Source organism: Dipodomys ordii, unplaced genomic scaffold (assembly GCF_000151885.1).
Source record: "Dipodomys ordii isolate 6190 unplaced genomic scaffold, Dord_2.0 Scaffold12, whole genome shotgun sequence".
Taxonomy (NCBI): Eukaryota; Metazoa; Chordata; class Mammalia; order Rodentia; family Heteromyidae; genus Dipodomys; species Dipodomys ordii.
Window position 1 is genome coordinate 10,539,597 of NW_012267228.1, and position 16,288 is coordinate 10,555,884.

Below are 16,288 nucleotides of genomic sequence, written 5' to 3' on the forward strand. Positions count from 1 at the left end.
AGATGGACAGGATGGGTGTTTGTTTTAATATTGTTTATCAAGTTGCAATTTAAGAATTATTTGAATTCTTGATATTATCATGCTCCTGTTTTCTCATGTAGATTGGGCACAGATCAGCAAAGAGCTCTACCACTTCAGAAAGATCATCTTTTTGCTTGAACATTTACTCCTAACCCCTGTGAACCAGAACCCATCTTTCTCAGTTCTAATTGCCTGATGGTTCATTGCAGTTTTCCTTGTTGTCTCTGCCATTCTGCTGATGGACAGGCTGCGAACAAATGAACTATTAACTGAATGCTTAGAGTGTTCTCACATGAAATTGGTGTCTGTATTGCTAACTCTAACACTCCAGGTAGATGCCATTCCCCAGTTCTTTATCTTTCAACCTAGTTCTAAAAAGCATTTCCAGAAGTGGAAAATAGGTGACTTAGAAATTTCTGCTGAGCTTTTTGTCTTTCTCATCTTTCTCAACTTTAGCCACTGTATATTGTGTTTGACCTTCCTCTGCTCCCAATGTTTTGGTTACAGCATAACTTTTAGCTGAAGTTGATATGAGGTTTATTTTCCTAATACAGATTTTTTTGAGTTTTGTAGTTCATGTTGTTCATGTTCAGGTGGCTTTTCTGTGATATACATTCATCCTCTATAGTGTCAGATGCTAACACTAGATCCCATTACTCCTTCTTTCTCTAATAGTTTTCATATCCAAAAGAAAGGGAAAAATCAACATTTCCTTAACTTTAAAAAAATAGGGCTGAGGGGGTATTTTATGTTTATAATACTAGCTATTTAGGAGTTAGAGACTGGGGCTAATGTAGGCAAAAATAATGAATAAATTAGTGAGCTCCTATCTCCCCAAATAAGGTGGGTGTACTGTTTCAAGCCTGACATCCTGGGTACTCAGGAGGCCTTAGAAAGGACAATGACAGTCCAGGCCAGCCAAAGCAAATCCATGAGACTGTATCTGAAACATAACTGAGGTAGAAAGTGCTAGGTGTGTGTGTGGCTCAAATGGTGTATACCAGCCTAACAAGTACAGATGAGGCCTTGAGTTCAAACCCCAGAACTGTACTACCAGAATTAAATAAATGAGAATCCAAAAGTCTGTTCAGACGCTTCCAGTTTGCTCTTCCTTACCCCTTGTGATTTCATTGTGCTTACCCTTAGTCTGTAGTTCATAAATTGAAGTGCTGACCACAGATGCCTCCAAATATGACTTTAAGTGGAAGCCATTTCACTGCAGATAGAAGTAGGGAAGAAATCATCAGTGTCCTCTCATCCATCAGGACTCCTGACCTAGTACAAAAGAGAAATGTAGATACAGACACATGCAGAGGGAAGACGCTCTGAAAGCCAGCTAGAGAGACTAGGACAGACACTCCCTAAAGCTTGACAAGTGTCTTCATTTCAGACTTTCAGCCACTGAATAAGAAGAGAACACATGTTTGTTAATGCAGTACCCAAATCTGTGATGCTTTGTTATAGCAACCTTAGCAAACTGTGACTACCTCTTTAGAACTTTCTGGTCTCTTGATGGGGGGATTGGATTTCTTCTTTGTAAACTGCTTCCCAGCCAAGAGCTACAAAGGATTCTGAAAAGCCAGTTCATCTTGCCCTTCCAGGTTCCACAGGAATGCAGGTCCTGGAGTCTTGCAGGAAGGGAGGGGGGGAAGGCGGGGCACGGAGGGGAGGAATAGCCAATAGGATCTTGAGTAATGACTCTGTTGCCTTGGTCAATTTTTCACATGCTGCTTGTGTGTGACATTCAAATACTTTTTTAGAGAAATGAATTATTCTAAGATTTACTACTTCATCCTTCCTTGATTTTGAAAGAATATACATGAACGTTTATTTTTGTCTTTCCTTATTTCTTTGGCATTTTCCAGCTTTTCACCATGAATGCCAAAAATGATCATATCCTATGCCTGTAAAAACATTTCTGTGTTAACATTATTTTAAAATCTGTTTGCAGAATAGGACTTAGAATAGTGATCTCTTCTCATTGGTTGTCTATTATTGAATTTTTCCTTAACTTAGTCCCCAGCTTATTCTGTTCTGGTCTGATATCAAGGAAGTGCACGAAATATTCTAGTCTGGGTCTACTTCTTGAATTCTGCCTTTAGTAGTGGCCATTCTGACCTCCCTTTTAGAATGTCTTGTTTTCATTTAAAAAACCACCCCTGTTTTCTCAAGTAGATCGGGTGCGGCAAAGAAAAATGGCATTTTTCCCTATTACTTAGGAATTTCAGAAATAACACCTGACTTTAGGGTATTTTGTTTCTTTTAGTAAAAGAAATGCAATAGCCTGGAATCCCTATCCTTTTTGTCCATTTTCATAAAAATTGTATAGCCTATGACCATTAGAATTGATCAGGTACAGTTTGATCTTTTACGTGACATTACCTTAGGAGCTCATAAAGCTTGTACTTACATTCAAAGGCAGTTATTCCTAGTTGCCTGTGGGTGTTTGGGGAAAAAAATAACACCTTAAGATTGGATTGTTGGGACTTACTAGTCCTGTTTGGAAATGTTATATGGCCTTTATTTTGGGTTCTAAACTTAAAATGGAGCATTGGAGCCAGGCAAGCATGTGGGAAAAAAATGCCCCTGTCACAAATAGTAAAGTTTAACATCAATCCAAATGTTACATTGAATCCATTTAGTGGATTCAAGAGGCCCCTTCCCTGTTCAACCAGGCTTCTTTTGGCTAGTTTATGAAATATCCTTCTGAATGGACAGTCAAGTTTCTATCCTTTTGAGGATCAACATTTGTTTTGAAGAATAAGTTGCATCATTTCTTTCAGCTTCACAAAGCTTTCAGAATCTATTCGTTTCCGGTTTATATTGTAGGCAAGAGACTCAAACATGGCACACCCTACCATCTCACCATGCCTTTTGCTTCTGGCATAGCCAGATTGAGTAGCTTTTGTCCCTTTCTTTTTTTTTCTGTGCATGGGCTTGAACACTCCCATCATATTTGATTATTAATTTGTACTTACTTTTTTAAAAAGAGTCATTGGAGGCTTGAATGGCTGCTGGAAGCCTAGAATGCCTTCAGGAGCTTTCAATGTCAGAGATGGTCTATATGTGCCTCACAGGTAGGTAGATCCAGTGTCATCAAGAAAGGTGAGGTTGGAAAAGCAGTCTGGCAGTTGTTTCTTGTCTTTCAGCAGCTTTATTTTAGGATGGTTTCAAACCTAGACTGTGAGGATTGGGGATCTGATATCACATGTCTCCCCATGACACTATGTTACCACGATCATTTCCAGGTCATTTCCTGTTTCTGGGCTTCCCTCCCTGAGAGGGCAAACAACATACAGGGTGAGAAGGAGAACTCTGGGATTAAAAGCTTAGCTTTCTCAGTCCCCAGCTGCACAGTGGTATCTACCATGTGTAGCATTATTGTGGAAACTGTTTCATCCTTAATCCTCATTCAACAACAGACAGATGTTGTATATCTATCATGTTATAGGAGTGAGGGATAAAGCAATTACTCTGACACAGATAAATAACAGACATACAGATCGTTCTTGACTCAGTGAATGAGGTTCTGAGGCTGAAAAACACTGCAAATGGCAAATACATTTACCATACCTAATCCACCGCAAATCTTAGCAATGCAGTAGGTGTATTGTAGAGAATTGGTTAACTTCCTCTTGGGATCCCATGGTTGGTTGAGTAAAGTGGCTCACCGAGGCTACCCCAAAGAGACTCTACCATGTATCACTAGCTTGCAGAAAGACCGAACTTCAAGATTCCAAACATAGCTTCTACTGAATGGGTCCCCTTTTATCACACCATTACCTGAGGGGAAAGAAACTGAAGAAATGCTAATATTCTCCTTTCAGTTGGTCCTTTCCAATTAGAAGTGATAGTAGCTGTTTTAAAATCCGTTTCTTCTGAAGGTGTTAGTTTTCTACAAAGGAAAAGTGGCGCATTTCCTTGCTCTGTTTTTCTTTTCCTAGGTAAGAGTTACAGTAAAATAAAGAACAAGGTCTATCAACGTAGTGTCTTGTACATCTCATTGTTCCAATGGGTCCACCTGTATCCCTATTTAAACGATTTTTTTCTCTTCCCCTCCCCAAATTATACCAACATCAAATACAGTGAAAATAGGGGTTATAAAGTGGGGGAAGGACATACAAAGCAACAAAAAAAATCATATGATACCTTGTAAATAGGTTAGAAACAACAGCAAGCAAGAAAAAAAACCACTTGTGTCCCTATCTTGGGGTTCATTTCGCTTAACATCATCTTATCTGACCTTTTCTGCTTGTCCCAGACATATACTAGTTATTGAATATAAGAGAAACCATGGGACCTATGTTTCTTTGGGCCTGGCTTACTTCACTTAATATAATTTTTTCCAAGTCTTTCCATTTCCTAACAAATGGGGCAATATCATTCTTTCTGATGGAGGCATAGAATTCCATTCTATGTATGTTATATCACATTTTCTTGATTCATTCATCTACTGAGGGGCATCTGGGTTGGTTCCATATCTTAGCTATGGTAAATAATGCTGCAATAAACAGTTTTGCTGGTCGCTTTAGTATGCTCTTGTTTGTGATCATTTTGGTAAATGCCCAAAAGTGGGATTGCTGGGTCATAGGGGAGCTCTATGTGGAGTCTTTTGAGGGGAAAAAAAAAGAACAAGGTCTATGGTAGAAAGCAAATGTAGTTCCTCGGGGCAGTGGTAAAGGATTTTTGGAAAGGTATTAGTGGAAAGGTGGTCAGAGTGAGTGAGTCTGCGATTTGAGGGTACAGTCTTCGACATCACCTTTACAACTGACAATGACAGCAAATTCCTGCATCATCCCAAACCCCCATCAGCTTTGAAGATTTGATAGAATGACTGACAATGGTTGACTAAAAGTTGTTAGACTTATGATGGTGGTGTATTCAGGATGAATCCAGGCTAAAGTCATTCCAGAGAAAGAGATACACAGGACAGTTTGTGAGTTTCCAAGTGATCACCGTCTGTTATATTCTGGAGGTGTTACCCTGCCGTGTATGGTCATGTGGCCATATTATGGTCACATGATCTCCAGTGAGATATGTCTTATCTTAGACTACTGGCTATGCCCAGCCTCACTCTCAGATCCAGTGATCCATTAAGCCCATCTTCAGCTCTAAGACTTTTGTTAGTATGGCTCCCATTTCCTTCTAGAAATCTACAGTTGGTGTAGAATTCACACAAGGTCAGTTCTATATACGTTAGTATGGCTCCCATTTCCTTCTAGAAATCTACAGTTGGTGTAGAATTCACACAAGGTCAGTTCTATATACAAAAGGCAAGAGATTGTCTCTGCATAGAACCTGGAAACAGTTAATATGGGATGTTTTGTTACACATTCTGAAATCATGGCAACAAACCTCTCTCAGGCTCAGTGTTCCTTCTCTGTAGGTAGGGAATAATTAAGCCACTTAACCTCACAAAGCATTGTGAGTATTAGCAAACCGAGTCAGGCCTTGAGCATTCACTTAGTAGATTCAGCTGCTCTTATTTTCTTCACGTCATTGTGACTGTTATGTTGTGGGTTTACTCTTGCTGTTGTTGTGATACATGTTTGTCTAAAGGCTATTTCTGGATAAAGTAGCCAAAATGTAAATACATATATTTAGGACCTTTGGGGCCTATTCCATTTTAATTTCTTTGACTTCCTGTTCATGAGCTGCATTTCTTTCTTGGTCTGTTTATTCATTTTATTCTTTCTCTGCTTCAACAGAAACTCCTCTGCAATTCTACTGAGCATTCCAAGACAGGAGAGTAAAGAACTTCTATTTTTATCATTATTTCTGTGAATTTGTTTGTTTTCAGAAACAATCTGGCAATGATTATACAACTACAGTTGCATAAGCATTGGGTGAAGGCAGTATCTTTCTCCTTTTCAACTGCATATGACAACAACAAACATTTTTGGTTCTGTGTGTGTGTGTGTGTGTTGTTGAATTTGTCTTCAGAGGATGTTCAGGTTCATGTCGGACACATTCTGAGAAAGTCTCCTTGACAGTGCTATGTCTTTTATTTCATTTTTCTGGTAATAAATAAAAATTCCATCAAATATTGAGTGTTTTTTTTATTTGAAAATAGGCAAATAATATAACCAACCTTAAAATTTTTAGGCCCAGGGAATTTCATGAGGAACCCAATACTCAAGTGTTCAACTGGTTTCTTTTAGGTTTAGTTTTTGCAGGGACTACAGACAAAAAATACTTTTTTATAGTAGCTTCCACACTTTATTCTCCTCCAAACACATGAGTGTAGCCTGTTGTTACAAAGTAACTATTCATGACTATTGCAGGCTTTTTAATTTCATGTTTTATAGTTTAATGTCATTTTATTAATTTGGCAGTGTTTTATACTGACTTTCATTAGTGCAGGTATCCCACTGTTTAGAAAGATGCTGCTTAAGAAAGAAGAAATAACTCCTTGCTTGTTTTTGTCTTCAGAATGGAGCTTTTGTAGTTATTTACTTCTTCCTGTGTTTGTTTCTTTACCTGCTTAGGTGAGCTGCTCTTACAAGGCCCTGTGTTTATCAAAGAGCCCAACAACAGCATTTTCCCTGTTGGTTCAGAAGATAAAAAGATAACTTTAACTTGTGAAGCAAGAGGAAACCCTTCACCTCATTACAGGTACAGTGGAAATTTGGGAACAGTTTTTAAAATAAAGCTTGCAATTGTTTTACTTCCATATATTTATGCTATCAGTATGAAGAAACATATGAAGTTGTGTAGTATACTCAACAGATCTGACTCTACGACCATCTGAATAGAGACAACCTTGGTTGGATTGATTATTCACTTTATTGTAAAAATATGTTTGGATGTCTTAAACATGCAATGTCTTAATTTATAAAATTGGGTTTTACATTATTTGTCAGGAACATATGTATTGTAGTAGTAAAATTAAGAGGATTTTTAAAAATTATTTAAAACCATAATTTAAAGGTATGTATAAAAATAAAATTCTTAAAGTGAAAATGTATCTCCTTTATTAGATTTTTCTCATGGTAAATACTGTACTTTTAAGATCATGTCAGAACCTGCCCACTGAAGACCCTTAGCAGTCACAATCAGGTACAAGGAAAAAAACAAAGAGAAAATTGAATTCTCGTCATCTTAGAGTAAACATGCCAATACTTAGAGGTGATGACTGGTCATTTGGATGGCATGTGTATTCACTTGGTTAAATAACACAAGATTAACATGTTTTCCTTTTAGGAGATCTGCTTTAATGAAGAAGTGAATTATTTATAAACAGCACATGCTACTTCCATATCAATGGATGGAGGGTATGCTCAAGACATTTTTATAGCAACACGATTTTTCCAGTATTAGTATGCTTATGCAATTTATATGCTTATGCACATGAGTTCTGTAACCTACAGAACAAGCTACTTCATTCTATATTAATAAAATTCTAAATGTTCAGCATTATCATTTAGAACATATTGAGCTTTATTGTTCTCTGAAGGCATATAAATAATAGAACCCTACAGTCCTTGCTAAATTAGGTCAGGATTGTGTGAGAAGCTTGACCCTTGGATTTTTGCATGAGAAAGCAATTGAGGTTAGTCTTTTTTTCCACACTATTCTACAGCATACCTTGTGTGTACTGTATTCTTGCAAAAGTGTAAATGTTACAAATCCAGGTTGCCTGTCTGTACTGGCAGAGGTAGAAAAGAGAGTTTTTCTTCTGCTTTTACTTCTTTATATAGAAATAAGAACCAAGTTCTCAGATAATAGGAAATAAGAAACAATTTTTGTGTGTTGGATTGTTAGCATATCCAACATCTTGAAATATGTCTTCTTTGAGGCAAAGATGAACAGATTAATTTAGCAGTGTATTTTTCTGGAAATATTTCTTTTCACCATATTCTTAAAGTGTTCTGACACCTTTTCAATGCATTTGTTTTCTTATAGACATGGCTGTGAATATGATAAAAAATTCCATATAAATGACTCATTTGTGCTCTTTTGCTGTTGTCAATGAAGTCATTTTTCCTGGCATTTATCTTAGGAATAATTTGGCAGTAAGTGCATTCAGCTAAAACATTGTCAAGACCTAGGATCTAGTTAAATAGGAATGAATTTTCTAAGTCAGTGGATTATTTGTGATTATATAATTTTATCAAATAGTGACTTGTCTTGTGTTTGGAGATCCAGAAATAGCCTTTTGTTGTAATGTTACCTTTGTGTACTTTACAGGAATGATATGAAATCTGCATTTCAGTGTATCGATTATGTATATAACATTTGAAGAAGTTTTACCATTTGGATAGTAACCCTTATGTTTTTTTTTTTGGGGGGGGTCCGGTCGTGGGGCCTGAACTGTGGGCTTGGACACTGTCCCTAGCTCTTCAGCTCAAGGCTAGCGCTCTACCACTTGAGCCACAGAGCCACTTCTGGCTTTTTTCTTTTTGCTTATGTGGTGCTGAGGAATCGAACCCAGGGCCTCAGGTATGCAAGGCAAGCGCTCTACCACTGAGCCACCTTCCCAGCCCGAGTAACCCTTATGTTTTATGATCTGTCCTGAGATGTCACTGTATCTTTTGTAGGTTTCAGTTTAAACACAATCTGTAACTGATATAGGAGAGATATGTGACTTAGCTTGATTTCTTAGCTTTAAGTTTGATAAGTGAATAAACTTTTAACATGTGAATCATTATTTTAAAATTCAAATATAGCAGACACTTTGGAGTTGTACAAGTTTTCTAAAGTTAAGATTATATACATATATATATTTTTTTCAAAATGTAAATAGGGACTTAGATACCAAGGAATAGTTAAGGAGTATTCTGAAGCCTTATGAAGTCTTAGGAAGAAATTTCAAGGCAATCCAAATGTATCTCTAAAGATTCAGAATAAACTCTAAGTGGCTTATATAAGAATATTCTTTGAAAGCTCAGAGCCTGTCATGTAGACTGAGGCAAACTTGTCCATTGGGAGAACTTATCTTATTATTTTCCCATTGGGCAAAAAAGAAGTCTTAATTGGTCATATTAGACATACAAAAGTTCAGAAATTCTCAAGAGAAATGACTTGTCTTAGAGTTTAATTGAGAATTTTATCCTTTCTCTTATATTTCCTTGCTCGAGCCCTAAGGCTTCTATTTAAAGGTTAATTAGTATTCGGTCTCACCATAATTGCTGATGGTCTTGAAAGAGGTTATCCTGAGGAAGTCTTAGCACTTTTCTCAAATGGGGAGGACTGTCCTCTTGCTTTTCATGTGAGTACAAATACTTTGTGTTTGCTGAACAACCTTCAATGGGTACATCTTTGTTACTTTTCTATTTAAAGGCGAGGATATTTGTGTAAAACTACAGCAAAAGGTATGGCTGTGAATATGGAACAGGGAAGTCACAAAACCCCGTGAAGGGAATCTGAAGAGAGAATATGTGGACCTGTTGAGTAAAGCCTAGAAAGTTATTTCACCACAAACTATGACAGACCTCTTTTTAACACTGGCCCAGGGTTACCATCCACAGTCTGTCTACATTTACTGTTAGCTTCATTTATCAGACATGATATAAGATGAAGAAAATAAGGTATAACACTGAAGGTGTGGGCCTGTGTGGGCATTGAGTTTTCAACTCTTAGCTTTGTTCAAGACTTCAGAGCTCTGCTAACCATTGTAGTAGCCAGTGGTTATGTGTGGCCTCTAAATTTAAATCCATTACATTTTGTTAAATCAAATTTAAATAAATGAAAATTCTCCTTCCTCAGTCACAGCAACCTCATTTAAAGTGCTTCTTAGATATATCTATAGCTCTAGAATGGTCTGTTGGGCCCACTGTTCAAGACCAGGTTCTGCACCCACACACATTTGTTTTCACATGAAAGTGACCAGAATATCATTTTCATCCAGCTTTATAGAATCAGTAAAGTAATTAAGTTAAAAATCTTATATGAGGAACCTTGGATACACAGCTTTAAGAGATAATTATCACTGCAGTGGGAAGGGATTTTCTAGCTTAAAGGTCTTCAACATATCTCTGTAATGGAGTCACCTCCTGTACCTGTTTAAATTACTGAGATTTGACTACATGTAAAAATTGTAAGAAATGAAAGGAAATGAAATAGTATACTAATTTCTGCTTACGTTTTCTTTGAGGAGTGGCTGTAAGGAAAAGAAGTATTAGACTATTTCCTGTATATACACACATGCAAAGACATGCAGAATGCTATACATTGTGGTTTATGTATCACTGTATTGAACTGTATCTATCTACAGATGCTATGAATTCCCCTAATAGAATATAGAGTGCAGACATGCTGTTCAGCACATAAAAAGCATAGCATAAATGCTATCTACAATATGGTCTGTATCATAACATATCATGTGATCACCAATGACATAATTTAAACAGAGTTTTGGTAATATGTTATTTGTGTTCAAATATTTTTATTGCGATGTGAGTTTTGGTGTTACTATTACTTTACTTTCATGTCCCAAGGCAAATAAATATTATTGTTCCTTCAAATTCCCCCAGCTATAGGGAAATTTGATCCTTCCCACTAAATTTCGAAGCCCAGTTCTCTGTGTTTAATCCTCAAACTCAGTTCCTCACAGTGTTCTGACTGCTCCAGCTGCAGAGCTCTGGTACCCATACTCACAGCCACTAAGAGCAATTGAACAATTGGAACAACTACAAAACACACACACACACACACACACACACACACACACACACACACACACACACACACACACACACACACACCATATCTACAATGCCTGAGGCAAACAGATGCAGATAACTAGGGAAGGCATTTCCATTTCCCCAAAGAGCCTTCTTGATATTTTTCTGCTCTGGGTTCTGTTCTGTACCCACCCAGTGAACTGCTCAACCTGCCTGTAATGTCAAATGAAATGTGTTGGCCCCAATTGCTTGTCACTACCCTGAAGGTGAAATTGGATGTTTGCATCTCTGCATTACTAGCCTGTCCAGTAGTGAATGTTTACTAGCTGATACTGAAAAGCAATGGAATGAAATTAACAAGAGAGAAAGAAAAATGAAGGTTTGTAGGATTAAGGCATATTTCAGAAATCAAGCATGTAGTAATGTGCAGAAATGAGGACTATTCTAAGCACAGGGTTTGGATTGAGTCCTCTCCATTGACTCCATTTTAAGACAGATACCTACAGGTATCAAAGATTCCTGCCTGGCTCTCCTGATATCCTTATGTCTACCCCATAAATACAGCAGGAAGTGTCATCAACTCCCCCTCATCATAGCAGAAACAAATGTGAAATACAATGCAATGAATACTGTGAGCAGTCCATATCAGCTGAAACAGAAGGTTTCAGAGATGTGAAAATTAAAGGGTTTGATACAACATGTTGAAGCATGCTTTGCATGCTTTCTTCAATTTTCTTCTGTGTTTTTATTTTTTTCCTGGTGGGATAAGGAGGAAAGATCTTAATCAAACACCAATGGAATCTGATGAATTACACTCACATTCTTAACGAGTCATGTTGGCCTGAGATGTGGAATGTTTGCATTTGCAAGACTAAGTCATATGTGGAATGACATTTACTCTGGAGAATGGGGACTTGCTAGGAGGAAAAGTTAAAACAGATGCAGGAAAGACAAAAGTTGCAATCATCCCTATCTCTGCCTGGAATAATTTTAAGATTATCAACATTGTGTTTGAACTCAGTTATATTATCACAAGCTTAATAGCTCTTCTTCATCCAGCTTGGCTTGGCTTGAAACAATATTTCATATGTGTGTGGATATATTTTCATGTGTCATGAAATATTCCCTCCCTAACCCTCCCCCACCCCCCGCACTGTCCCGTGCCAGTCCTGGGGCTCAAAGTCAGGGACTCAGAGGCCTGAGCACTATCCCTAAACAATCTTTGCTCAATGATAACATTCTAACATGTGAACCACTGCTCCACTTTTGGCTTTTGGATGGGTAATTGGTGATGAGCATCTCATGGATTTTCCTGCCTGGGCTGGCTTCAAATCATGATCCTCAGATCTCAGTCTTCTGAGGTCACAGGGGTGAGCCACATTTTAAAGATTCAGATTTTAAACCACAGTATTACAACTTAACTCATATGTATCTTCAGCAATTATTGCAGGAGCTTAGCTAGTTATTTTTGGATAAAGTATTGAATATGTAAATTCAGACATTCATTCTTTCAGGAGCTGCAATTATTCTCATCACTTCAGTAAACATATTAACAAACATTGCATCCAAACACAAACGCATTTGCTTTTTAACTTGAAAGCCACTTCTAAAACCACAAATTGCTTTTGTGATTAAATTCCTAATTTTCCTGTCAAGCCCCAAGTAAAGTATTACATGATTATTTAACCAGAGTTTGGCATAGACTTATTTCCCAGCCCCAACCAACCCCCAAATGACTTAATGTCATTTACTTCTTTTTGCTTACGTTTCACTTGCAGTCAAAAATGAAGTTTGTTCCCCCAATGTTTAAACTTCCATCTTCCTAATCATATTTTGTATGATAAAGTAGATATCCTGAAGGACTCTAACTTTATGTAGTCAACTGTAAGGTGAGCTGTATTTGAAATCACCTACAGTCATCCAGTTTGTTTTCAGGACTATTAGTTTCTGTTTCAAAAGATCAATATTCTGGTTCATTTACAAGTTCAAGTGGGAAATTTACTTCAGAGTTTAGTGCTCTAATTTGTACTGGCAAAAAAATACATCTGTGTTCATATTCATTATTGCTATTCCATATTAGTTGTGGTTTTGTGTAAGCAGTTGTAATCTGAAAGCATAGTGAATATGGAAAGCGAGGTACCTAAGAACACTCATGTAATAACTCTATTTTAATATTGCTAATTGACCAAGTAGATGACTACCGGTAGGGAAGTCTGTGGAGTTTACTTTATGGCTAGAGAATAGGATCGATTAATCTGTTCAGGAGATGTCCATGAATGTCTGCCATATAAGAAATGTGCCACTAGTTGATAGAACTTCAACAATGAGTGACATGGCCATCATCCAATGAAACTGAGATGCTTTGAAGAACACACTTGAGCCCCAGACATTTTAGGCTTTTTATATTCAATATTATTTGAAATTGTGTTTAAAAATACATTCATTCTTTCTCTAGCTTATTTGTTTCTTTATTTGCCAGTCCTGGGGCTTGAATTCAGGGCCTAGGCACTGTTCCTGAGTTTGTTTTGCTGAAGGCTAGCACTCTACCACTTGAGCCACAGTGTCAATTCCAGCTTTTTCTCCTGATGTGGTACTGAGGAATCGAACCCAGGGCTTCATGCATACTGGGCAAGTACTCTACCACAAAGCCACATTCCTAGGCCCTTTTTGTTTTTTTTTATTTTTTTGCAGCAAAAAGCAATTTATTCATACATGCTCACCTGTTGATATTTTTAGTTTATTTTCTGGAAATAATAATACAGTTGTCATCATTTAGGATCCATATATGGGTGTGTTAGTCGCCTATGGTTTATATTAATTATTTAAAAAAACTTGAGCCATGGACATGCATATGTTTTACAGTGAATGCATCTGTATTATTCATAGGTAGTGATCTGTAGTACACTCCACTGTTCTGTTTTATTAGATGTGTTTCAGGTTTCTCAGTACTTCGGTTCCCTTGTCCCTGTTGAGTGGAGAATGTAGCAAATTTAGAAATAAATTTACTATATATGCATTTCCTCAGGTAGAGCACCAACCCAAAACTTCCCATAACCATAACCTTTGGTTATCATGCCAATCCAAATCCCAGTAAAATTTTCTATGAAGTCAGAGGGAATAAGAGCTCACTGACTAAGAATCAGTAGGCTTGGGAAACATGAATAGAGAAGCATTTCTTCACTCATGGATTCTAAAAGCAAATACTAATTCATGTAGAATGAGAGTTTGTATGCCGGCAGTGAATTTATAAGATCATCCAAGACTGTTAGAACATGATGATTATGCAAAGGTGTTTAATTCTGTGACATTTACCCCTGAGCTAAAGGTACAATGTTAGGCAGCTTCTACAGCACAGTGTAAATGTTATATGATTGAATTGCTGGTGTAGCTCCAGGCATCCTGGTGCTGTTTTCTTTTTCACCTTCAGGTTATTACCTTACTCCTTCTACAATGGAATTTGGGCATGCAAGTGTACATTTATGAAATTTTAAACTCTGCCTTTCAGGAATACTGCATTGTGATGTTAATACTTGGTAAACTTTAAGAGTCTTTGTTAAAGTTAGAAACCTATATTTTCAAAGGATTATGAATGTGAAAACTAAAATTATCTATTTCTAAAAGTTTCCCTACTGTGCATGTCGCTTACCTGACACTCTTAGCTCCCCAGGGTTGTGTTCAGGAAGCCTAATCAGTTTAATTCCAGATTTCAGCAAAGAAATGAGTCTGATTTTTACTAATTTATTGGACAATACCCAACAAGGAGTTAAGGATACCTTCTGTTTTCTAGAATGACTATGAAAGTAATTTTCTTATACAGTTGAAAATGTGAGATATGTTTAAATATGTGGCTCAAATATGGATATTTTGCTTTAAGAATATAGATTCATGCTTTTGTTTCTCAGAATAAAATAGCCGTTATAAGCCTAGGCACAGGAATTAACTACACTTCAATGGTAGACCTTTTGAAATTCACATATTCTCAGCAAGAAGGAAACAATCAATATTTAATAAGATATGGAGAATTTTTTATATCACCTGGGGATGAACTCCATTTAATGATTAATAGTTTTCGGAAGAAGAAAAATAATTAGATTACTTTGTTAAAAGAAAATTAACATTTGTCAGTGTACCTCAAGAGTATCTCATTTCTGAAGCATTTGCTAAAACAAATGCACTGATGCTTTTGGTATAATAGAAAACATATTTAAAAGAGAAGAGTTTTGCCTTTTTATGTGATGAAATAATCTAGTGATTGTGTCTTTTTTATGAAAACTGAGCTAAAGAGAGAGGCACTTATGCAAATGAAACAATTTTTTTCACTTTGGTTTTTAGTGGAAACTTTGGGATGGCAGCTTTTACATCTTAGGCACTAAGTATCTCCCCACATAATTTTATGATCTCTTAAATCTTGCAGGCGATTAAGTAGGCAAGAAGTGCTTCTTCATATTTTTATTTATCTTCCCAATTTTCCATATAACTAGTGTGCCTTTATTATTCATTATATAAATACAAAAACACACAGGTTTTAAGGAAACCATCAAACATGCTTTGTCAGACCCCGAACATTCTATCAATTCCAAGATGCTTTTCTTTCTCCTGGAGAAACTGTACTTTGTAGGTAACAAAAATACCAAGTACCCTTTGCAATAGTCTTATATTCAAAAGTATATGTGAAGCCAAGTACCACTGGTGGCTTGCACCTCTAATCCTACCATTCAGGAGGCTGAGATCTGAGGATCACAATTGAAGCCAGCCCAGACAGGGAAGTTTATGAGACTCTTATCAATAATTAAACCTCAAGAGGGTAGAAGTAAAACTCTGGCTCAGGTGATAAAGCACTCCTCTTGAGTTAGAAATTTAAAAAAAGCTCAGAAACAGCACCAGCACCGAAAACCTAAGTTTAAGCTCCAGGAACATTCTCTCTCTCTCTCTCTCTCTCTCTTCTCTCTCTTTCTGTCTCTTACACACATACACACATATGTGCATACATATGTATACACATATGTATACATACAACTAACTATATTTTTCCTGACTTGAATTTAGAGGCGTTCTTACCATTCAAACTTTGAGGCACACAGTAACTGGCAAACGCTTCCCTTTTCCATCTTAAAAATAAAACCTGTGCAGGGTACAGGTACTCATGTCTGTAATCCTAGCTATTCATGAAGCTAAGATCTGAGGATTGCAGTTTGAAGCCAACCCAGGCAGGAAAATCTATGAGATTCTTTCATTTTTCAATTAGCTACCAAAAGAGCCAAAAGTGGAGCTGTAGTTCAAGTGGTACATTAGCCATGAGCACAAAAGCTCAAGTACAGTGCCTGGGCTCTGAGTTTAAGCCCAAGTACCAGCACACACAGGATAAAATGAAACCTATTCACTTGTGACTGACTCACTTCAAATATCCTTCGCTTTCTAAAGATCAAGCTGTGTTTCATCTGTCCTCTTGAGAACTTCTCAGGGCATGTAAGATGCATATAAACCACATGTGAAAGACACAACATGTTTTTTTTTTGTGTTCCTTTTCTTTAATATTTCTTTTTTTTAATTTTATTTTATTTGTGAACATACTGTACAGAGGGGTTACAATTGCATGGGCAGGATAATGCGTACATTTCTTACCAAGCATTGCAGCCTCCTCC

General features: G+C 37.0%; 1 protein-coding gene across 1 annotated transcript in view; it reads left to right on the forward strand.

The window, feature by feature from the left end:
* The window catches only part of Cntn3 (contactin 3 (plasmacytoma associated)), a 221,423-nt gene that overhangs the window by 20,533 nt on the left and 184,602 nt on the right, over positions 1 to 16,288 (forward strand). The window contains exon 2 of the mRNA XM_013010411.1: positions 6,510 to 6,636. Coding sequence (XP_012865865.1) covers positions 6,510 to 6,636 — 127 coding nt within the window. The remainder of the gene's footprint in view (positions 1 to 6,509; positions 6,637 to 16,288) is intronic.